The 24,553-nt window shown below is 37.7% G+C and overlaps 1 protein-coding gene across 11 annotated transcripts in view; it reads left to right on the top strand.

Moving 5' to 3' along the window:
• The window catches only part of ATP9B (ATPase phospholipid transporting 9B (putative)), a 322,806-nt gene that overhangs the window by 91,558 nt on the left and 206,695 nt on the right, over positions 1 to 24,553 (top strand). For 9 of the 11 annotated variants that reach the window (XM_058438242.1, XM_058438240.1, XM_032152031.2 and 6 more), the window contains 2 exons: positions 6,258 to 6,316; positions 15,651 to 15,702. In XM_058438242.1, the coding sequence (XP_058294225.1) occupies positions 6,258 to 6,316; positions 15,651 to 15,702 (111 nt within the window). Of the gene's footprint in view, positions 1 to 6,257; positions 6,317 to 13,577; positions 13,637 to 15,650; positions 15,703 to 24,553 lie in introns of those variants that run through there. The other 2 variants (XM_058438246.1, XM_058438247.1) reach the window with 2 other exon arrangements.

Here is a 24,553-nt window from a genome sequence, read left to right as displayed (position 1 = left end):
AAGGGCACTTTGTGAACATGGGCATTCTTTGTTCCTTTTGGATATCCCCCTGTCACTGCCTTCCTTTGTGGACATTGACTTTTTCTCAGCATCCAGGCATGTTCTCCTTCAGGAACTCTGCCCTGGCCCTTCCTTCAGCCTGCATGCTCTGTCTTAGATGCCTGTTCGTGACCTCCCCACTGTTTCCTGACTCCTGGCTCCAATGCCACCTTTTCTAGGAGTCCTCTCCTAAGCCTGCAACAGTCACAAATGCCCACCTTTGCCCTCCGCCAGCATCCTGGGCCGTGTGCTCTCCCCTCATTTTTCCATAGCACCTGCTACATTCCAGCATGCCATATACCCTTTAAATGTGTGCCGTTGTCACTAATGTAGCGCAGGTGCCTGCAGTAGGTACTGGAATGTAGTAGGTGTTGAGGAAATGGGTTAAGTACTGTCTTCAGATTTTGTGGAGATTTGTTGTGCTTCTTTAAGTATGTTCTCAGTGCTTTAATACATTTTAGGATTTCATCCATTTGAATTCGCTTCTGTGGAGTGTTTTACAGCCTAGAGTAGTAATGCCATCTACATCATAAAATAAATTGTAACTTTTTGTTAAACTAGAATTTTTACCAGTATTTACTAGGTAAGAAATTTTAGAATTAGCTAGAAGATAACAGTAATTTTGTTCAACTCAGTTTCTTGGAATTATTTTTAGGAACATTTATATGAAATATGTGGATGTTGTGGCCTGCAAAGAAACTAATACGCTCAGGTGACACAGTTTTACATGAGAAAGCTCCGGCCTGGACCGCAGTGTTTTTGACTTACGTTTCACACACCTTTGCAAGCAGAATGGAGAGGAATCCTAGTTTGTTCACTCAGCCACTTCATCACGAAATGTTTATTGTGTACCTGCTTAGGGCTTTGGCACATCCCATTTACTTAACTTAAACGATATGCCTCAAGCTCTACAGAGATACATGGATGTGAGTAATTTGGTAATGAGTCTACCTGCTTTTGCAGTTGAAGATCTTAGAGATCTGTTTTGTTTCCTTTGATCAGCATATTTATTTAGTTTAAATGTGAGGTGGTAAACTATCATCTCAACTAAATTTGTTTATAGAAAAGTAAGTTATACTTTATTTCACTTTAATGGATGGATATTAAGATTTAATGCTTAATTACTAGAAGTATTAGAACCTTCTGTTCATTATTGTTGTTCTTACATTAACAAAAAAATCAGTATTGGCTGGGTATGGTGGCTCATGCCCGTATTCACAGCACTTTGGAAGACTGATGTGGGTGGATTGCTTGAGCTCAGGAGTTTGAGACCAGTCTGGGAACACGGTGAAATCTCATCTCTACAAAAAATACAAAAATTAGCTGAGTGTGGTGGTGCGTACCTGTAGTCCCATCTGCTCCAGAGGCTGAGGTGGGAGGATCACCCGAGCTAGGGCGGTCGAGGCCGCAGTGAGCCGTGATTGTGCCACTATACTGCAAACTGGGTGACAGAAAATAATAAAAAAGGTTACTTAATTATCTACCACTCGTACCTTGTGTGTGTGTGTTTGGATATAAACACGTTTCTATCCTTAGTTGCTAGCATTCGTGTTCAGTAGGTCTTACTTTGCTATGTGCCTTAATCCATTATGACATTGACTCATTTTAACTACTTAGGACTAGAATGGTTGTAAATTCCTTTGATTTTAAAATGGGTTAATTTTTTATAGTAAATCCACAAACCAGTAATGTGGTCATTTATTATTATCAAGTCTGTTCTGTACATAATCATGTGTGCTAGACTTTGACACAGCTGCAGTGCTGTGGATGTTTTACAAACACGTGACTCCCTCCTTGTGCTGTGGTGGCACATCGGCTACTACGTCACTGGCACAGTAAGAATTTTTCAGCTCCATTATCATCTTATTTTCCCCAAAGTGGCTGTATTTTATTTTGTTTTTATTTTTATCTTTTAAATTTTTGTGAGTACTTAGTAGGAATATATATTTGTGGGTTACATGAGATATTTTGATGCAGGCATTCAATGGGTAGTAATCACATCAGGGTAAATGGGGTATCCATCCCCTCAAGCATGTATCCTTTGTGTTACAAACAATCCACTTACACTCTTTTATTTTAAAATGTACAAATATTTTTGACTGTAGTCACTTTGTTGCTCTGTCAAATACTGTCGTATTCATTCTTTCTATTTTTCGTACCTATTAACCATCCTCGCTTCCCCCCACAACTCCCACTAACCTTCCCAGCCTCTGGTAATCATCCTTCTACTCTCTGTCTCCATGAGTTTAATTTAATATGGGTAAATTTTGGATATGCATTTGGAAAGAAGAAACTACATGTCATAAAAGTATATTTCAGTTGCACTTTAAACCTATCATAGGATCTGAAATTTAGTGGATACTCAGATATTTAAATATTGATAGCATTGTAAGCACATTATTTACAGATATATATATAAAATATTACTGGTGTTAATGTGGGTTATTAAAAGCTTCACAGAGGTTAGACTTGCTGTGTAATTGAGTCTGGGAAGGGAGGGATTTCAATCCCAGGGAGCAAATGCTGGGAGCTTCTGCGAGTAAGTAGAGGGCACCCTACAGTGGAGGGATGAGGTTCCCGGTGAGGTAGAGCAGGGGCCAACAGACGTGGAGGAGCCAGCTGGTAAAGCCTGGCAGTTAGCTTAGGGTCTGTTTTGAGGACCTTGTATTTTTAGATACAAATATGATTATCTTCTAAATAATTGTCATAGAATGGAATTTTTTTGGGGGGGATAAACACAGTCCTTAGTTTTTTCAACTCATTCATTTGGAATTAGGGAAATTATAATATTATATTTTCTTTACACAGGCAGAAATTAATGACTGATAGTGGGGTTGGTGGGCAGGTTATATGTTTAAGAAGCATTGATATAAGAATAGGTAGTTATGGCCGGGCATGGTGGCTCACGCCTGTAATCCCAGCACTTTGGGAGGCCAAGGCGGGTGGATCACCTGAGGTCAGGAGTTCAAGACAAGCCTGGCCCACATGGCAAAACCCTGTCTCTACTAAAAACACACACAAAAAATTACCGGGTGTGGTGGCGGGCGCTTGTAATCCCAGCTACTTGGGGGGCTGAGGCAAGAGAATCGCTTGAATCCGGGAGGCGGAGGTTGCAGTGAGTCGAAATCGTGCCACTGCACTGCAGCCTGGGCAACAAGAGTGAAACTCCGTCTCAAACAGCAGCAAAAAAAAAGAATAGGTAGTTATTTGGTATACATTTAGATCTTTCTCAGAGGAGCCCATAGAACTTGTTGTTCATGGGAACAAGTGAGATGAATGCTTTTCCCCTGTGAGGAAAAACCCACTTATGCTATTATGTTTCTGAAGAATAATGGAAGGGAACATTTATTGCTAGAAAGATTTAGTGGAAATATTTAATTGAAATAGTTTAGAGAGCGGAAAGTACTGTTGTTACCTCACTTGGTGATACCGTTTGGCTGTGTCCCCACCCAAATCTCATCTTGAATTGTAGTTCCCATAATCCCCATGTGTCATGGGAGGGACCCAGTGGGAAGTAATTGAATCATGGGAGTGGTTACCCCATGCTGTTCTTGTGATAGTGAGTGAGTTCTCACGAGATCTGATGGTTTTATAAGGGGCTTTTCTCCCTTTGCTCAGCACTTCTCCTTGCTGCCACCATGTGAAGAAGGACGTGTTTGCTTTCCCTTCACCATTATTGATTGTAAGTTTTCTGAGGCCTCTCCAGTTATGCTGACCTGTGAGGCAATGAAACCTCTTTCCTTTATAAATTACCCAGTTTCGGGTCTGTCTTTATTAGTAGTGTGAGAACGGACTAATATACTTGGTAATAGTCACTATTAACTAGTTCATTAAAAAACAAAAAGCTGATCATACACGACTTACTGAGTGTGCACTTGATAGTATATTGAATAGGATAGTTTTAAGAAAAAAATATGTCATTAGATTTAAATACTAGCGTTTACATCGAAATGTCTTTGCTGCTGTATTTAGAGCTTCCTTCTCTATCAAGTGCAACTCTGAGATGATTAAATTTTGAGTGTCCATTTCCTAAACACTTTGCATCATTGATTGCTCTGTGGGATTACTGAGGCCAGGTGACAGTTGTGTGTTTTATATGTGCACAGTGACTCTTAAAATTGAGAGATTTTTCTGTTGTTACCAGCCTCTCTCATATCTGATATTAGTATATTACTAGGATCAGTTGTCAGCTCAGTTAACAAAGTGTTGGCCAGAAATCAAATACTTAATGTTAAGTGTGGGCTGTTAGAATGTGGCAGAAACGGTAATTCGTGCTGGACCTTCACTGGTGGACAGGTGTGTGAAAGCAGGTAACTTTCCTCCCCTGTCTTCTCTGTCCAGTGCCTTAAATGTTCTTTGGCAAAGAGGACAGCAAATAAGTTATTCAAGAAGCTAGGACTTGATAACAATATGATCATTTCTTCAAAATTTAGATATGTGTACTTTGAGCAGATATATAAGGCAGGTGGTCATCCTATTTTGTTACTGTACTCTGTTTAGCTTTCTAATACTTTGTTCATTATGTAATATTAACATTTTGAGAACTTTTTATGCTGTATTTGATCATAAACTTTTTTCCTTAAACATGTAATTGAAGGTAATTTCCATAGAAATTAATCGTGATCACTATATAATGCCTGAAAACTAAAGGCTATTAAATATGTTAACTCTCTTACTGTGTTACAGAATAATAAATCTCTCAGAAATGTTAGATCTTAATTATAGAGTCAGAAAGGATATGTTTTCTCTTCAAAATGTTTTAAAGTTATTTACTGTATTATGTGTTATGACTGTAGTGTTTTTCTCTCCTTTTAAGATGTGTTGATTACAGAGAATGTGAAAAAAATAGAAGGAAAGAAGGGTGGATTGGATAGCTAGGAGAGAGAGTGAAATTAGATGATGAAGTAGGAACTTTAGGTCAGTGGGGCATCTCTACTGCCGGATGCTTTGCTGTGAAAAGCATAGCAGTGGGGGAGGAGGCCTGAAGCTCCTAATGCTCATAGGAATTAAAGTGAACATTGTTTTGTGAATCTGTTTTCTGGTTATGTGTAGCATACGATTAATGATTTTAAAGCTCTGTTAAGATTTGTTTCACACGTAATTCTAAAGAGCATTGCTATTTTATAATATAAATAAAAATAGCTTCAGCCCTTATTGGCTTGTATAATTGAGGCATGTAGAAAAAAGTACAACATAATGCATATAAAAGTTTTGATATCTCCAAATCTTTAGGAACAGTGTGATACTACTGAAATACAGCTGCTTTAAGAGGTATTTGGGAAGTACGATCTTCTAACAAGTTGGATATGGGTCTAAAAGTCAGTGTAATGAGTGTGATGTTAGTTTTCTATAGCTGTCAACATAAACCGAATGTAAAAGGAAGGAGCATTTTCCCTGGTTAGGACAATAATTACAAAAATGTAAAATTAACACACAAGGCCATTGCTAGTCTTAAAAGAGAGTGAGACAGGGAGAGAGTGAGGAAGTGAGGGAAGGAGGTTGGGAGAGGCCCAGGGAGAGAAAGAGGGGCAGAGACAGAGAAGGGGAGGAAGGGAGGGAATGAATTTGCCTGTTTTGTTACCTAAGTATGTCCCTAATTATGTATGCAACATTCATCTTCTCTACATCATATTATACATGATATTTAAGTATATATGAAACTTTATCAATGACTATTCTACATTAGATATTTTGTAGATAAGAATTTATTCACATAGAGAAATCACTTTTAGTAATAAAGCTTTAGATCCAACTTTTTCAGTCCTCTCCTGTGTTGGTAAAGCTATTAATAGAGGGTGATTTTATATATAATTTGCTTTATTTCTTTTTTGGTCAGTTATGTGCTAATTAATGCCATTTATGATATTAACTTAAGGATTTTTACATCTCTGTTAAGTTTTAATGCTCAAACCATTTAGTAATATTTCTGATCATTGTTGACTTGGAACTGAAACAATTACAAAACATGGAAATAACCTTCAGAGTGTAGTCCCCTTTTAAATTACTCTGAAGAAATTCTCCCTCTGTGTTTTTATTGGGAGATAAAAAATTATTTGAGAGTTAATTGTTAGTGACTGTCTGAAAGTAAAAGTATATAGGGAAATTTCTAAAGTTTTTTTTTCCGTAGCTTATTTCTAAAGTAATTATTTTTTAGTTGAAAGTTGAATTTGGATGTGCTATTGTTACTTTGAGTTGACTGTACTTCTTCTTTTTTTAAGGTAAAGTGCAAGTTAAGAGTTCAGACATACAAGTTGGAGACCTCATCATAGTGGAAAAGGTTGATGAATTTTTAATATATTTTAGACCTATATATGCTAGTTATTAATGTTTAGCCTGATTATAAGTAACTTCTGAATGTGAAAGAAATTGAGATATGTATTTTGAATCATAATATCCTTGTGTAAGATTTGTTGTATATGAAGAAAAATCTAGATTTTTGTATACTCTGTTTTGCTAAAGTATATTTCAGTGTGTGCAGGCAAAGTCATATTTTTCTGAAATAAGATGGTTAACTACTTAATGTTGCATTATCAAGATTATTTTATATCATCACAGAATTGTATTCGAACCTGTTTATAATACTGTGCTTCAGTTTTCAGAACTTCCTCCTACAGAGATAATCATCCCTCATTATCCATGAGAGAGTAGTTCCAGGACCCCACCAAGGATACCAAAATCCACTGATGCTCAAATTTCTTATATAAAGTTGAATAGTCTATGCATCAGTAAATCCTCTGTATACTTTAAATCAGTGGTACCCAACCTTTTCAGCACCAGGAGCCAGTTTTATGGAAGACAATTTTTCCATGGACCAAGGTTCAGTGGGCTTGGTTTTGGGATGAAACTGTTCCACCTCAGATCATCAGGCATTAGATTCTCATGAGGAGTGTGCAGTCTAGGTCCCTTGCATGTGTAGTTCACAATAGGGTTCTTGCTTCTGTGAGAATCTAATGCTGCTGCTGATCTGACAGGAGGCGGAGCTCAGGAGGTAATGCTGGCTTGCCCTCCACTCCCCTCCTGCTATGCAGCGCCATTCTTAAAAGCCCCGGGATTAGGGACCTCTGCTTTAAATCATCTCTAGTTGATTTATAGTACTTAATACAGTGGAAATGCTATCTAAATAGTTATACTGTATTTTTTTTATTTTTGTTTATTCTTATTTTTTATTTTTATTTTTTCCTGAATATTTTCTCTCAATGCTTGGTTGAATCCCGATCTGTGGAACCCATGGATACAGAGGGCCAGCTGTAGTTATATTACACATAATTATTGGATATAATTCGTATAGTTAAAAAATTTAAGAGGGAAAAGTGAATAGAAGTAAAAGCATTACAAAAGAAAAAGTTTAGATCAATGTAGGAAGAAGCTATAAGAAAAACATCAAAGGGCCAATGTGGAGATCGTCAGGGCTGCTGGTGGTGTGGAGAGTGACTGAAGGTGCAGGCTGCATCTGGAGGGAGCTGGTGGTATGGATAGTGACTGAAGGTGCAGGCTGCATGTAGGGGGAGCTGGTGGTGTGGAGAGCGACTGAAGGTGCAGGCTGCATGTGGGGCTGTTGGTGGTGTGGAGAGTGACTGAAGGTGCAGGCTGCATGTCGGGGGAGCTGGTGGTGTGGAGAGTGACTGAAGGTCCAGGCTGCATGTGGGGCTATTGGTGGTGTGGAGAGTGACTGAAGGTGCAGGCTGCGTGTCGGGGGAGCTGGTGGTGTGCAGAGGTGACTGAAGGTGCAGGCTGCATGTCGGGGGAGTGCATTCAGAGTGCTCTCATCTGTCTCATCCCCGACCACATGAGTGCGCAGGACACCTGTGTCTGTGTTAAGGGAGTTCGTTCCCAAGTGCTCTCATCTGCCTACTTCCATGACTGTGAGTTAAAAGGGCTCAGGTCAGACACAAGAAGGAAGAAATTGGAAACCCAGGAACACATATCAGAGGAAACCAACTGAAAACAGATAATAAAATGCAGACGTACATTCTAATGGTCTAAATACAGCAATCGAGACAGAATGGGTAAAAAAAACAAAAAAACCAAGATGCATCTCTGTGTGAAAGTCTCTTCAAATATGGTGACGTAGATAGGATGAAAGTAAAAGGATAGAAAAATATATACAACGTAAAATTAAACAAAAGTAGTAGGAGCTATGTTAATGTCCAAGAAAGTGTACTTCAGAGTGAAGAAAATTACTACAGACAAAAAGAGATATTATACAACAATAATAGGATTAATCCATCAGGAAGATACAATGATCCTAAATTGGTACCAAACAACAGACCCATAAAACTCGTGAATCAACAACTGTCAGAGCTGAAAAAAGTAGACAAGTCCAGTTACAAGTGGGTACTTCAGCACCACCCTTCAGGCGTTGGATAAAAGTAGTGGACAGACGCTCCGCAGTGATGTGGAAGATTTGCATAGGACCAACCAGCAGGAGTTGCCTCGCATGCATAGACCACCATACCTGTCAATAGGAGAGAACATATTTAAAGTGTCTATGGAATATTCACCAAGATAAGCCATTTTATGTACCATAAACCTCAATAAATTGGAAAGAATTGAAATCACACAGAGTGTGTTCTCTCACTATAATAGAATTGTTAAAAATCAGTAACAGAGGCAACAGGAAAACTCTAAAACATGGAAAGTGAACAGCACACTTTGAATTAATTTATAGGATAGATAGTCACAAGGAAACCATACAGCTGGGCAAAAATGAAAATTCTGCATTCTGGAATAAGTGGGATGCATGTAAGGGCACTGCTGGGAGGAACTCTGTAGCATGAAACTCTATGGGGAAACAAGCAGAGGTCTTGGGTCAGTAATCTAAATCCCTACTGCAAGAAACTAGGAGAAGACAGCAAAGTTAAACCAAGGCAAGCAGAAGGAAGGGAATAATAAAGATACAAGTAGAAGTCAGGAAAATGGAAAATAGGAAGACAAGATAGAAAAACAATGAGTACAAAAGCTGGTTCTTCTAAATAAGTTAATAAAATCCATAGACCTCTAGCAAGCAAGACTGATCAAAACAAAAAGAGTGATGTCACAAATCAGCAGTATTAGTAATGAAATAGGGGCTTTCACTATAGATCCCGCGGCCGTTAAAAGGATAGTTACGAAATACTACAAACACCTTGATGTCCATAAATAGAAGAAATGGACAAATTCTGAAACCATAAAGTATAAGAATTCAGTCAAAATGAAATAGACAATATCAGTAGTCCTGTAGCCAGTAAAGAAGCTGAATTAGTAATTTAAAGCTCTAGGAAGGAAATATCTAGGTCCAGGAGAATTCCTTAAAACCATTACAGAAGACTTAGCATCAACTTTGCACAGTTGTTTTCAGAAAATAATTGAGAATGATACACTACCCAACTCATTTTATGAGGTCAGGAATATCTTTATCTCAACACCAGAAAAAAAGACAGTACAATAAAAGAAAACTACAGCCCAATTGGTATCAGCAGTATATAAAGAAGAGTAATACATCACAACCCAGTACAGGTTATTCCAGGTATGTAAATGTGGTTCAGCATTCTAAAATCAAGCAGTGTAATCTACCCTATCAACAGAATAAAGAAAACTCACACGATCAGTTGTTGCAGGAAGACCATTTGACTTAACCCAACACTCATTCATGATGAAAACTCTGAGCAGGTTGGATTAGAGGGGGAGTAACCATATCTTGTTTAAAAAGAATTTACAAAAAACCTGTAGCCAACATACTTAATGGCGTAAGACTGAATGCCTCCTTTCTGAGACTGGGGACAAGGATGTTTGCTGTTACTACTCTTACTCAATGGCACTTCTAGTCTGTAAGGCAAGAAAAGATGGATTAGAAAAGAAATGTCTCAATTTGCAGATGACATAACTGTATACATGTACATAGATACATGTATGTATATGTTGAAAACCCCAACGGATCTATAGAAAATCTCCTGGAACTAGTGAGTTCAACATGGTGTCAAGTTATAAGATCGATGCACAAATATGAACCTCATTTTTATATAATAACTGAAAATGTGGGCAGAGAAATTAAAAATGCAGTACTCTTACAGTCATTGCTATGAAAATGAAATCTGTGCTGAAACTTACAATGTGTTGATAAAAGTAATCTAAGAAAACATAAGTAAATAGACCCATCTCTTTTTCGATTGGAGCATTCTACATTCCAGTTTTCCCAAAATTGTTCTGTACACTTAATACCATTCCTATCAAAATCTCAGCAGGGTTTTTTTCTTCTTATTTTTAAAGACATAGATTATCTTATTCTAAAACTAATTCGGAAAGGCACAGGTTGTAGAATAGCTAAACCAACTTTAACAAGGAAAATAAAGTGGGAGGAATCACCCTTCTTGATGTTAAGGCATATTGCATAGTTACATTAGTCAACATAGTGTGGAAGAAGGATAGAAACAAAGGTTAACAAAACATTATAGAGAAACCAGAATTAGACAAAGGTGTGAAAGCAAGTGGAGAAAAGGTAGCCTTCTCAAATGGCGCTAGGCATCCCGAGGTTAAAAAAAAAGATCATGGACTTAATGTAAAATGTGAAACTGCAAAACTTTTAGAAAAAAAAATATAAGAAATAGGAAAATACTTCTTAGACTTGACACCAAAAGGACAATGTGTAAAAGGAAAAATTGATAAATTGCATATCATTAAAATTAAAAATGTTTGCCTTGTGAAAAACCATGTGAATACAATGAAAAGCTACAGCTGGAGAAAATATTTGTAAACCATATATTCGACAAAGATTTCTATCTAGAATATATAAAAACTCCTAAAACTTTTTAACAGTAAACAAAAAAAAATTTGAAATTAGAAAATGAGCAAAAGATTTCAAGAGACATTTTGACAAAGATTTACAGATAGAAAATAAACACATGTGCCGGGCATGGTGGCTCATACCTGTAATCCCAGCACTTTGGGAGGCCAAAGGGGGCGGATCACGAGGTCAAGAGATCGAGACCATCTTCACCAACATGGTGAATCCCTATCTCTACTGAAAATACAAAAATTGGTTGGGTGTGGTGGTGTGCGCCTATAGTCCCAGCTACTTGGGAGGCTGAGGCAGGAGAATCGCTAGAACCTGGGAGGCAGAGGTTGCAGTGAGCCGAGATTGTGCCACTGCACTCCAGCCTGGTGACAGAGTGAGATTCTATCTCCAAAAAAAAAAAAAAAAGTAAAACACATGAACAGGAATTCAACATCATTAGTCATCAGGAAATGCGAATTAAAACACAATGAAATATCAGTACGCATCTATCAGAACAGCTAAAATGAAAAAATGGTGACAATACCAAATGTTGGAAACAATGTGAAGAAGCGGATCACTTGTATATTGCTTGTGGAAATACAAATAATACAGTTATTCCAGAAAATCACTGGATAGTTTCTTAAAAAAAAAAAACTATCATACTACCCAACAGTTGCACTTCTGGACCTTTATCACAGAGAAATGTAAAATTATGTTGATACAAAAAACCTGTGCAGGAATGTCTGTATCTACATTATTCACAGTAGCTCAATTCCAGAAAGTCCATATATCCCAGGTGGGTGACTGGTCAGAGAAGCAGCTGTGCATTCACACCGTGGCATGCGGTGTTAGGAGAGCACAGGGCTCCTTGCTCTTGTGCCCCTAGTCTTGAGGGGAAGCAAAAAGAAACAAAAAGTGTCCAATAATTATTTGAAATTATCTAGTTTGTTTATGAGTACTCCATAAAAATAAGACAGAATAAGGACATAAAGAGTCTGAATAGGAAATTTTTAAAAATACTTTTAAAGGCCGGGCATGATGACTCATACCTGTAATCCCAGCACTTTGGGAGGCCAAGGCGAGAGGATCACATAAAACTAGGAATTTGAGACCAGCCTGGACAACACAGACCAAAATTTAAAGAATCAGCCAGGCGCAGTGGCACACATCTGCTGTCCTAGCTACTTGGGAGGCTTAGGCAGGAGGATTGCTTGGGCCCAGGAATTCAAGGCTGCAGTGAGCCGTGATCATTGTTGAAACGTACTAAAGAGACCAAAGTAAATGTAAAGACAGTTCATGCCCATGGTTAGAAATATATGTTATTCAAAAGGCGGCGTTCCCTAAATTGATCTATAGATTCAGGGTTATCCCGCTCAAAATCCCAGTTGATGTCTTTGCAGAAATTGACAGGCTGATTCTGAAATTCATATGGACATTGAAGGGACCCAGAATGGCCAAAACAATTTTGAAAAAGATGGACAAACTTTGAATACTTGCACTTCACTATTTCAAAACTTAATACAGATTTACAGTAATCAGCATTTACAGGAACTAGCATTACATTGAGAATCCAGAAATAAACTGAAATTTATGGTTAATTGATTTTCGGCAAGAGTGCCTAGAAAATTTACCAAGGCGGGACTGTGTTTGGGCGGGTGCTTTTTTGGCCCCATGTTCTTTATGAGATACATCCATGTTGTTGTGTGTAGTTGTTACCCACCCATTTTGGTGTTACATAGTGTGGTTTTTATCTGTTTTCCTGTTGATGGGTTTTTAGGTTACATCTAAGTTTTGCCTATCATGAAGGATACTTTTGTGTCATATTTGACTATATTTCTTGGTGCACACATTCCACACATTGCTGTTGCAGGTGTGCCTAGGAGTGGAGCTGCTGTGTTTTGGGTTATGCAGTTCTGCTGTGGTAGACGCTGCACGTGGTTTTGCAAAGTGGTGTACCAAATTCTACTCCAATCAGCAGTGCCTTGGCATATTTGCCAGCATGTGCATTTTCAGCCTTTTAAAGTTAGCATTTCTGATATGGATGTAGAAATGTTTTTTTTTTTTATTAAGTTCTGGGATACATGTGCAGAACGTGCAGGTTTGTTACATAGGTGTACACGTGCCATGGTGGTTTGCTGCACCCATCAACCCGTCATCTACATTAGGTATTCTGATGCTATCCCTCCCCTAAACCCAGAGTGAGCAGGCAACCTACAGAATGGGAGAAAATTTTTGCAATCTGTCCATCTGACAGAGGGCCAATATCCAGAATCTACAAAGAACTTAAACAAATTTACAAGAAATAAAACAACCCCATCAAAAAGTGGGCAAAGGATATGAACAGACACTTCTCAAAAGAAGACATTTATGCAGCCAACAAACATGAAAAAAAGCTCATCATCATTGGTCATTAGAGAAAAGCAAATCAAAACCACAATGAGATACCATCACACGCCAGTTAGAGTGACAATCATTAAAAAGTCAAGAAACAATAGATGCTGGAGAGGATGTGGAGAAATAGGAACGCTTTTACATGTTGGTGGGAGTGTAAATTAGTAGAAGTGGTTTTAATGCATATTTCTTTGAAGTCTAATAAGATTCAGTACTTTTTCACATGATTTTGTGTGTGTCTGTCTTTTATGTGACAAGCCTGCTAAAATCTCTTGGCATTTCTCTTCTGAGTTATTCTTTCTTTTCTTATCAGTTTGTGGGCTTTTATGTATTCTGGGTTGGAGTCGTTTGTTAGTTATATGTGCGTTGCAGATATCTTCCTCTTCTTTCCTGACAGGCTGTGTTGAACAGAAATTCTTAAGTTTAATGAAGTCTGCTATTATCTTTTCATGTAAGGTTAGTTTTTTAAGACACTTTTTGTTGATGGTCTTTATTAAGCATCCTTACTTCTCAAAAAGTCATGAAAATATTCTTGTCATGATTGGTGAATGATGACAATTCAGTGGGGAAAGAACTAGTTTTTTTCTTTTAGGCATTTTATTGTTTTGGCTTTCACATTTAGAGCTATAATTCTAGACAGATTTTTGTGTTTACATTGAAGTCGAGGTCAGGTGTCGTCTCCTATCATCCCCTGATGGTACTGGGTTTTCTCAGCGCTATTGATTGAAAACACAATTGTTTCCTCACTGATTGGCAGTTTCATCTTTCTCATAGTGTCCCTATATATGTGGACCTATTTTTGGACGTCTAGTTTTGTATTGGTGTAATTGTCTATCTTGGTGTAATCCCATCTTTTCTTAACTACTCCAGTTTAATCTAGTTTTATTAGGTTGTACAGTTAATCCTCACATTTAATTTCTCTCAACGATGTTTTATAGTTTTTTGTGTAGAGGTCTTGCACATCTTTTATTGGTTTCATGCTAATATTAGTTTTTTTCTAGTGTTAGAGAGAAATAGCTCTATCTAATAACATAGCTTCCTTCAGCTTTAACGTGTTACCTGTTGACTGACAATCCATTTATTTACCATTTATTATCCATTTATTTACCATGGGTAGATAAGTCTTTACTTAGGTCTCAGAAATCATACATAATTCATGACATTATGTGATGTATTCTTAGTACAATTATATATTTTTTCTTTAGACTGATAGAGCTTTCCCAGTTGATAAAACTATTAGTGATAATGATTAAATGTATGAATAGTGACTTGTAAAAGTTTTTATATGCCATACAATATCTTTCAGATTTTCTGTGTCATGAAAGAATATCTCCTCAAATCTGTGGGGTTTTTTGCTTGTTGGCTTGTTCAGTCATAGATTTATTTTTTGACATCTATTAAGTGTTTTGTGTATGATGTGCTCTGTTTTGTGGGCATTGGAGGACCACAGTCCTCACTTTCCAGGGCCATTTAGTCTAATAGGACATAATTTTTTATAAGGCAATACCTGCTGTGTTACATGTACAGACTAACGGAGGCCACAGAAATGGCAATATTTAACGTTTTTTCAGACATAAAGCTTTTTTTTTTTTTTTTTTTTTTTTTTTTTTTTTTTTTTTTTTTTTTTGAGACAGGGTCTCGCTCTGCTGCCCAGGCTGAAGTGCAGTGGCATGAACGTGGCTCACTGCTGCCTTGACCTTCCTGGCTCAAGTCATCCTCAGCCCTTAGCCTCCCTAGTAGCTGAGACCACAGGCATGCCACCACACCGGCTACTTTTTAAACTTTTTGTAGAGGTGGAGTTTTGCCATGTTGTCCCGTCTGGTCTCAAACTCCTGTCCTCAAGTGATCCTCCCATGTTGGCCTTCCAAAGTGCTGGGATTACAGGCGTGAGCCACCATGCCTGGCTGACATGAAGCTTTTTTTTTTTTTTTTTTTTTTTGAGATGGAATCTTGCTCTGTCACCCAGATTGGAGTGCAGTGGCGCAGTCTCCACTCACTACAAGCTCTGCCTCCCGGGTTCATGCCATTCTCCTGCCTCAGCCTGTAGCTGGGACTACAGGCACCCGCCACCACGCCCAGCTAATTTTTTGCATTTTTTTTTTTTTTTTTTAGTAGAGACGAGGTTTCACCATGTTAGCCATAATGGTCTCGATCTCATGACCTCATGATCCGCCTGCCTCGGCCTCCCAAAGTGCTGGAATTACAGGCATGAGCCACCGGACATGAAGCATTTTTAAAGTCACTACTATATATCATTATATGGCTCACTCATGGGAAAAAAAAATTAGCATTTCAACTAAAATGTGAATTAAAATATCAATTTTTTATATACAAATTGTGTTAGTTATTTCAGCAGAATTTTAATTATATTATCTTAGTTGTTTTCATAGCTATTTCTTCTTTGGAATGGAATTGTGTTAATTTGTAAACCTGCATGTAGATAATTAATCTTTTATAATGCTCTTTGCAGAATCAAAGAATTCCATCGGACATGGTGTTCCTTAGGACTTCAGAAAAAGCAGGTATTTTTACATTTAAAAAAACTTACCTAACTGTATATTATTACTGCAAAAACAAATTTACAAATATCTATACAAGCAGAAACTGTTTTCCTTAACATTTTTAGTATGCTGCAGCAATGAGGAATATTCTGTAGAAATGGTATTTTACTTTGAATATAAACACATGAAACCTCTGAAAAAAGAGTCCACATTTTCATATGAAGCTACTTTACAAAGAAAATACACATACTCCAGTTACATTGCTGATGATTTAGTATTTTCGTAGTTTAATTTTCACTTTAAAAGGTAAAAGTAAAAATTATCCTATAAGAATTTTCTTTGAATGATAATATATTGAATTTATTAACATCTAAATTATATTTAATTGTCAATATTTAAAAGGGTGTTTGCTGTGAAATATATTTGTTTAAAAATAATCCTATCAGGACCTATGCATCCAGTGAGTGTTTTCATTCAGATTCATACTGACATCTAATTAAATGATGATGTTACTTAAAATTTGATGGCTATTTTGCATTTGCAATTTTATTCAGCAATTCAGCAAATACTTATTTACCACTTATTAATACGTACCAGGCACTAATTGTTGCTTAAGGTACAAAAGGGAGCAACTTTCAAAGAGTTTATAGTCTTGGTGGCAGTGCATACATTGACAGCAATAATCCTAATTGTATAGGTACTGTACTCAGAAATGTTTGGGGCTATGTGGGAACAGGTAATTTTGACTATTGAGTTGACGCAGACTTTGCAGAAAAAATGCTATTTATATGACCTAAGCTTTCAAAAATACAAAGATGGAAAAGAGGTAATTGGATAGAAGCCTAGTGTGGCCAAATAGAAAAATTGTTGCAAATTGGGAAACCTGAGTTTGAATCACTTTGGCCAGTTTCTAGTTATGTGACCTTGCCAAGTGGGCACACGTTTTCATCATCTCTGAAATGAGAGGGTATATCAAGTAATATCCAGAGTTTCTTTCTGCCCTACATTCCTGACATTATTTATAAATGAACAGTAGTTTTTATAGGAAGCTAAGCATGTTATTATTTTTATTAAAAAACTCAGCATATATCTTATTTCTAATGTGAAAACTGTAGAAAGGACTGTTAGATTTCAGAGTTGTTGATTTTTTCTCTATTTATAAACAACATACTTTAGAAGGGACATTTTTGTCAAAGAAGAAAAATGTTTTCTCTTTCTTTTTTTTTTTGTGTGTTTTGAGACAGAGTCTCACTCTGTCGCTCAGGCTGGAGTGCAGTGGCGCGATCTCCGCTCACTGCAAGCTCCGCCTCCCGGGTTCATGCCATTCTCCTGCCTCAGCCTCCCGAGTAGCTGGGACTACAGGCACCCACCACCATGCCTGGCTAACTTTTTGTATTTTTAGTGGAGACGGGGTTTCACCATGTTAGCCAGGATGGTCTCGATCTCCTGACCTTGTGATCCGCCCGCCTCAGCCTCCCAAAGTGCTGGAATTACAGGCGTGAGCCACTGCGCCCAGCCAAATGTTTTCTCTTTCTACCAGTTGTAGTTACATGGTTACTTACATTGTGAGATGAATTCTGCCATTAACAGGAGATCAGCTCTACCCAGTAATCAAGTGACTTCTGTACACTTGATAGGTTTATTACGTGTTGTTTCATGTGAGCTTTTATTTTCCCAACCGTGGCAGGGACTGGCTGGCTACTTTTCCAACCCATTTCTCTTTCCTCTTGGAAACACAGCTAGACTCCCTTTCCTGCCCAGTTAGCTGGTCCCATGTCACTTAACTCTGGCCAAAGAGGGAGAGCCAAAAGTCTGTATGCCACATCTAGCCCTACACCTAACCTCTCCTGCAGGCACCCGCTCGTCTCTTCCGCCTTGCTGGTTAGATGGCCATGACTAGGGCAGTCTTGGAAACTGCTTGTTAAAGATGCTAAAGCTTCCATCAGCCTGGTGTCCTGAATGAATGTATGGAATAGAGCCCCTCCCCTTCCATTACCAAATGGACTCTATATAAACTCCTATCGTTAAGCAGTTCCATTTGCAAGGTTAATCTTTTATGATAGCTGGTGTTTCCTTAACTGATTTCTCATCCTAATTGCTCTTCATTCTGGAAGCCTTCTTACTAATTCTCTTTGCAAGTGGTATTATTTGCTTTTGAAGTGTTAATGCTTATATTTTGAAGCCATCATTTGCCAGTATTGGAGTATAATGTGCTCTTTTTTCAAGCAATTCGGATCTTCTTAACAGTAGTGTAATAAGACCATTTAGGTGCTTTTACAGTCCAGTGGGTAGGCTGTCTTCATAGTTTGTCACATGTGAATGACTCACCTCATAGTGCATTGCTTCACAGCACAGACTGCTGAGTGGGAGAACTCTGCAGGCCCTCCAGTCCCCGGAAAGGCTCATCTCCTCAACCACAGACGGAGGCCGGAATACATAACCCTTGATCATGAGCTTGTAGTCTTTCCGTGTGTTGCTGGGTTTGATTTGTGACTGTTTTGTTAAGGCTTTTTTTGCATCTTTGGTGGGTGGTCACACCTGTACCCCAATTTGGAGGAGGTGAGAAGATCATTTAGGTCAGATTCGGGATACCTTAACAAATATGTGGCACAAGCTTGTAATTCTAGCTACTCAGGATGCTGAGGCAGGAGAATCACTTGAGCCTGGGAGGCAGAGGTTGCAGTGAGCCGAGATTGCGCTAATGCATTCCAGCCTGGGTGACAAGAGTGAAACTCCGTCTCAAAAACAAACAAACAAAAACATGTATTGATTTATAGTTTTTGTTTCTGCTTTTTCTTGTGTTATTTTTGTTTTGGTGTCAGGGTAATACTGGCCTTAGTGGAATGAGTTAAGAAGTGTTCTTCTATTTTTTGGAAGAGTTTGTGAAGAATTATTAATTCTTTGTTAAGTGTTTGATAAATTCACCCATGAAACCCTCTGGGACTGGACTTTGCTCTGATTTTTAAAAAATTACTAATTCAGTTTCTTTACTTGTTACAGGTTATTCAGATTATCTGTTTCTTTCCGAGTCAGTTTTGGTAGTTTGTGTCTTTTTCATAATTTGTCCACTTTATCTAGGTTATCTAATTTGTGGCCATGCAGTTGTTTTTAGATTTCCTTGCAGTCCTTTTTATTTCTCTCATGTTGGTGTAGTGTACCCTCCTTTGTTCCTGATTTTAGTAATTGAACTCTTCTCTTTTTTTCTTGGTCACTCTAGCTTAAAGGTTTGTCAATCTTGTTGATCTTTTAAAATAACCAGCTTTTGGTTTTAATGATTTTTCTCACTTGTTTTTCTGTTCTTTATTTCATTTATTGGTTTCTGTTTTTATTGTTTTCTTCCTTCCACTTGTTTTCTGTTCAGTTTAGTCTTCTTTTTGTAGTTTAAGGTGGAAAGTTATTTACTTGAGGGTCTTTTTTAGTACAGGTGTTTATAACTACAAATTTCTATCTAAGTACTGCTTTTGCTGTATTTCATGAGGTTTGGCCATATATCTCAAAATTATTTTCTAATTTCCCTTGTGATTTCTTCTTTGATTCGTTGCTTATTTATTTTTAGTTCTTATTTTTATTTTTTTTTTGTAGAGACAGGGTCTTGGTTTGTTACCCAGGCTGGAGTGCAGCGACATGATTATAGTTCACTATGATGATCACTGTAACTTTGAACCCCTGGGCTCAAGCACTTCTCTTGCCTCAGCCTCCCAGGTAGCTAGCAATACAGGCACACACCACCACACCTGGGTAATTTTAAAATTTTGTTGTAGAGACAGGCTGCGTCTGTTGCTATGTTACCCAGGCTGGTCTCAACCTCCTGGCCTCACGTGATCCTCCCACCTTAGCCTCCCAAAGCACTGGGATGACAGGTGTGAGCCACCTTATCTGGCCTGATTCATTGTTTATTAATGAATATGAATTTCCTCATATTTATACATTTTCTAAATTTCCTTCTGTTATTGATTCTAATTTCATTCCATTGTGGTTGGAGAACATACTTTATATGATTTCTATCTTTCAAAGTTTATTCACATTTGTGAAAAATGTCCTAACATACTGGGTATCCTTGAGAATATTCTGTATGCACTTGAGGAAAATCTACATTCTGCTCCTGTTGAGTGGAATGTTCCATAGATTTTTGTTCTAGGTCTGCAGCATTGTTCAAATCTTCTTTTTTTGTTCATCTTCTATCTAGTTGTCCTATCCATTATTAAACGTGGAGTACTGAAGTTTGTCACTATTTCTGTTTTTCCTTCTATTCTGTCAGATTTTGATTCATGTATTTGAAGTTCTGCTGTTAGATGTAATATATTTATGTTTGCTTGGCAGATTGACCCTTTTATCATTACAAACTCTTCAGCCATGCACCTCTCTTTTGGTTACTTTTTGCACCTTTTTTCTGTTGTCATACTTTCTACCTATTTGTCTTTGAACATGAAGTGTGTGTCTTGTAGACAGCATGTAATTACATCATGATTTTTCATTCATTCTGTCAATCTGTGCTTGTTTAAAAAAATCAGCTTTATTTAGGAAAATTCACATCCAGCAAAATGTATCCATTTAAAATCTTAGCAGGTATGTTCACTTGCTAATGATTATTCTCCCCATCCAGATGAGCTCCCTTTGCCCTGTTATCCTGCCTGATCAGCCTTACAGCCCTACATCAGTCTCTCCAGTGTCTCTTCTCTCATACCTGGCTGTAGAGTTCCAGCTGAGAAGGCCACACAAGCATCTGACTGGAGCTCTGTGAATCAGTAGAGTTCACTGTGTAACCCACAGTGTTCCCGTTGACTAGGCCTGTTCTTGAAGGCGGTTTATTCCAACTTTCTCAGTGTTTCTCCTGTCTGCCTTTACCACCTGTTCATTAACTCTTAGCCATCAACCCTCCCCTCAACCCCGCCACTTTCAACTACAGCTCCATTGCCTTCTTCCTGTAGGCATTGAAACATGTCTCTACCCGGTCACCAAAGAGCACCCCCAACCTCCAGTGACCCGACACAGCTATCTAACTACCATCCCTTCTCTGTCCTTTGCTTTGCAGCCAAACCTTTTGAATAAGATGTTTTTCGTCATGACCTAACCCTACATCCCCTTTCTCTGTGAAATTTAAATGGTGTTTCTCAGGATTCTGTCTTAAGCACACCTACGTTTGTGATGTACATATTCTTCCTGGGAAACTGTAACTTCATTCATGGCTTTATATCATCTGATTATACACCAGAGACTGATGGTAGGTAGGTGGCACACTCAAAAGGTTCCATCGGTCTCTGCCTGTTGATTGGAGCCTTTAATCCATTTCTGTTTAATGTAATTACTGATAAGGCAGAATTTACATTTGCAATTCTGCTGTTTGTGTTCTGTGTGTCTTGTGATATTTTTGTGTGTCTTTGTTGCTCCATTACTGCCTTCTTTTGTTTTGAATATTTTCTAATGTGGTGTTTTAATTCTCCATCATTTCTATTATAATGTACTTAAAAAACTATTTTGTTAGTGATTGCCCCAGGGATTTTAACTAACACAGCTCGCTCTTAGCTAGGTTTAGTGTTTTTGTTGAATAAATGCTCCTGGAATTCTTTCAAGTCAGATTATTTTCTAGAGTTCTGAAACAGTTGCTTTTGGCAATTTTCACTAGTCTTCTCATTGCAGTTACACAGAAGTATATTTTCAGAGGTTTTTGTACTGCCATCCCTGTTTACTTCACCTGCTTATTTATGATTTATTTGTCCTGTTTTACAAATGTGTATCCAGTGTAATGAATAACAAAATGCTTTAATTTGGGAGATGCTATTGTATTAATTGCCCTTTTAACAATTGTGATGGAAATATATGGAAGATATATTCCAAATATGAAAACAGTTTTGGGTAATTAAGTGGAAAAGATTATGTAGATTGTGTTAGAAGATAAATTATGAACGAAGTCAAGCACTTTAAAGCTGAAAGGTGTTTAGAAATGTCCACATTTCAGAAGAGGAATCTGAGGGCTGGAGAATGTAAATACCTTGTTTAACATTCTATGACTATTAGCAATTTTATGGTTTTTTTTGTTTGTTTTTGTTTGTTTTTTCTCTTTTTGGAGGAGGTCTCGCTTTGTGACCCAGGCTGGAGTGCAGTGGCGCGATCTCGGCTCACTGCAACCTCCGCCTCCCAGGTTCCAGCGATTCTTCTGCCTCAGCCTCCTGAGTAGCTGGGACTCCAGGCACGCCACCACACCTAGCTGATTTTTGTATTTTTAGTACAGATGGGGTTTTACCACGTTGGCCAGGCTAGTCTTGTACTCCTGACCTCAAGTGATACACCTGCCTCGGCCTCCCAAAGTGCTGGGGTTATAGGTGTAAACCACTGAGCCCGGCCACTAATAGCAATTTTAGAAATTCTTCCTCAGCCTCTTAATGTTTCACTGCATCATTTTTAAGCCATAGTAAGTCAGAAAAACGTAAATGGAATATTAGAATATTACTCAAATGAGATAATCTATTGTGTTAACCTTGGATAAATAACACTTTCAAATTGATGATGTTTTAAAACATTTCTCTCTAATTTTGTCTTACATTCCATGGTGTAGGGAGAATCACTCTTTGTAGTGGAGTGATAATATTTTGGAGGTCGTGGATCCCTTTGAGAATCTTAAGAATTATCACCTCTTTCCTCAGAAAAATGTATACACTGCATACGTATGCTGGATTTTTTATTGTTTACGTATCCCTGGAAGATTATTGATGGGTTCAAGTTAGAACCCTGCTGTAGTTTGTTTTAACCTATGCTTCTATTTTCATCCTCAGTTTTATTTTTTCTGTCAAATTTAAATTGTTAAAATAATAGTTACTCAAATGCAGATATTAAGAAGTCAGGGCCGTGCGCGGTAGCTCACGCCTGTAATCCCAGCACTTTGGGAGGCCGAGATGGGTGGATCACGAGGTCAGGAGATCGAGACCATCCTGGCTAACATGGTGAAACGCCATCTCTACTAAAAATACAAAAAATTAGCTGGGCGTGGTGGCGGGTGCCTGTAGTCCCAGCTACTCAGGAGGCTGAGGCAGGAGAATGGCGTGAACCCGGGAGGTGGACCTTGCAGTGAGCCAAGTTCGCACCACTGCACTCCAGCCTGGGCGACAGAGCGAGACTCTGTCTCAAAAAAAAAAAAAAAAAAAAAAGTCAGATTGTTTTTTCATACTATTTTTCTTCTCCTTATAAAATAGACCAAATAGCTTTCAAGCTATATAAAATTTGTGTTATAATGTTGCTTTCAATCAAGAATTCTTAGCTTTAGAAATTGTTTGTGTGATTTTTAAGTAATTAAAGTTATCTTATTGCCTAGTGGTTTTCAGTAGACTACAAATGTACTGAATTTTTGTATCTAACAGTTTTAATACTATTTTATTGCTTTTTAGTTTCAGTTTGAAAAAAATCTGATAATACACTGTTTATTATAATAAGAATATTTTAAATCTTAGGTATGATAGAAATCCTAAGTGTTAATATATGCAGCATATCCCAGCTTGAACACTGGCAGCTGGGTGCTTGTCAGTACAGCATGGCGGGTTGCTCATGGCATCATATTGACTGTGTATTAACACAGAATATTCTGTTGGGCTGTGAGCTGATTGTTTAGAATGTAAATGAAGCTGTTGATGGATCTGATGACTGATGGCTTAAATTCCAATTAATCAATTGCTTCATCTTTCTTAATTCAGATCAAATATCTCCAGAGTGCACACAATTCTTTTAGTGGTATTAAGAGAAATTAATGCTTTAGAACTATTTTTCATCAGTCTCTTATAAATGCCAATATCTTTTTCACTTGTCTCCTAAGTGATGACATTATATTTTAAGTGTTGGGGACATATTATAGTACCTCAGCTGTCACTTGTTAGTGGGACGGGGTGGTGGTTAAATGACACTGTACTCATCCACATGGTCTCTGTAGTGCTATTCATCTTGCTACCAGCTTGAAAATTTCATGCAGAGTCATTAAATCATATAAATGATTTAAAAATTAAGTTTAATGGCGGACGATCTGGTATCACAAATGCAAAGTCAATGCCTATCTTTCTTTTGTTGGCCATATACCCTAGCCCATCTCTTTAAGAGCTACTGGATTTGTGGGCTGTGTGTGAAGTCTCCTAATATTACAGGGTAACTTATTATGCGATATGACAGACTTGTGCTCCAACGGTGTCCCGTCAGTTTCTTCAGCACACTTGATGCACCCTCCTATGTGACACATACATGAGTTGATCTTAATTTAATTGTCATTAAGCCTATCCTTTCCTGTTGACTATTGTCGATTGTATAAAATAAAATCAAGTATTCATAAGCAGTCTGTAATAGGATATAAGCAGACCAATTTAATACATTTTTTGCTGAGCCTTAGCTGGCGTCAGTTGTAGTGAGTGCTTTCTGTTAAAAAATTATTAGATGTAGTTCTTGTGAAACAAGTCAAGCTGGCCATACTTCTGATTCGCTAGAGTTCATTCTTTCTCTCTTTAAACCACCTCAGTTATTGCAAGGTTAGTATTTTTAACTGTATTTAATTTGAGTAAAAGTAATAACATGTTGTTTTTCTCTAAGTTTAAACAATAGCATATGATTTAACATGAGGCATGTCTTTTTAAACAAAGGCAGCTATTTTTTCAGTGTTTAATAAGTTTACAGAAATGTAGATATTTATTTCACTTTTAGAAACACAGAATGCAGGAAATTTATGAGACTCCAGAGATTCTCACTTGTTTTTTCTTTATGTAATAGAAAATCTAGAGCAGAGTGAATGGCATTGACATCTCACAGATGTGTCAGAGTCTAGAATCTAGTCCATTTTATGTTACTTTTATATTTTATATCAGAACATTCACTCATACATAAAGGGGAAAATTCAATCTAGAAA

This window comes from Hylobates moloch, unplaced genomic scaffold (assembly GCF_009828535.3).
Source record: "Hylobates moloch isolate HMO894 unplaced genomic scaffold, HMol_V3 SCAFFOLD_5, whole genome shotgun sequence".
NCBI lineage: Eukaryota > Metazoa > Chordata > Mammalia > Primates > Hylobatidae > Hylobates > Hylobates moloch.
The sequence above is the reverse complement of the archived record's forward strand: the minus strand, read 5'-3'. Positions and strand labels throughout refer to the sequence as shown.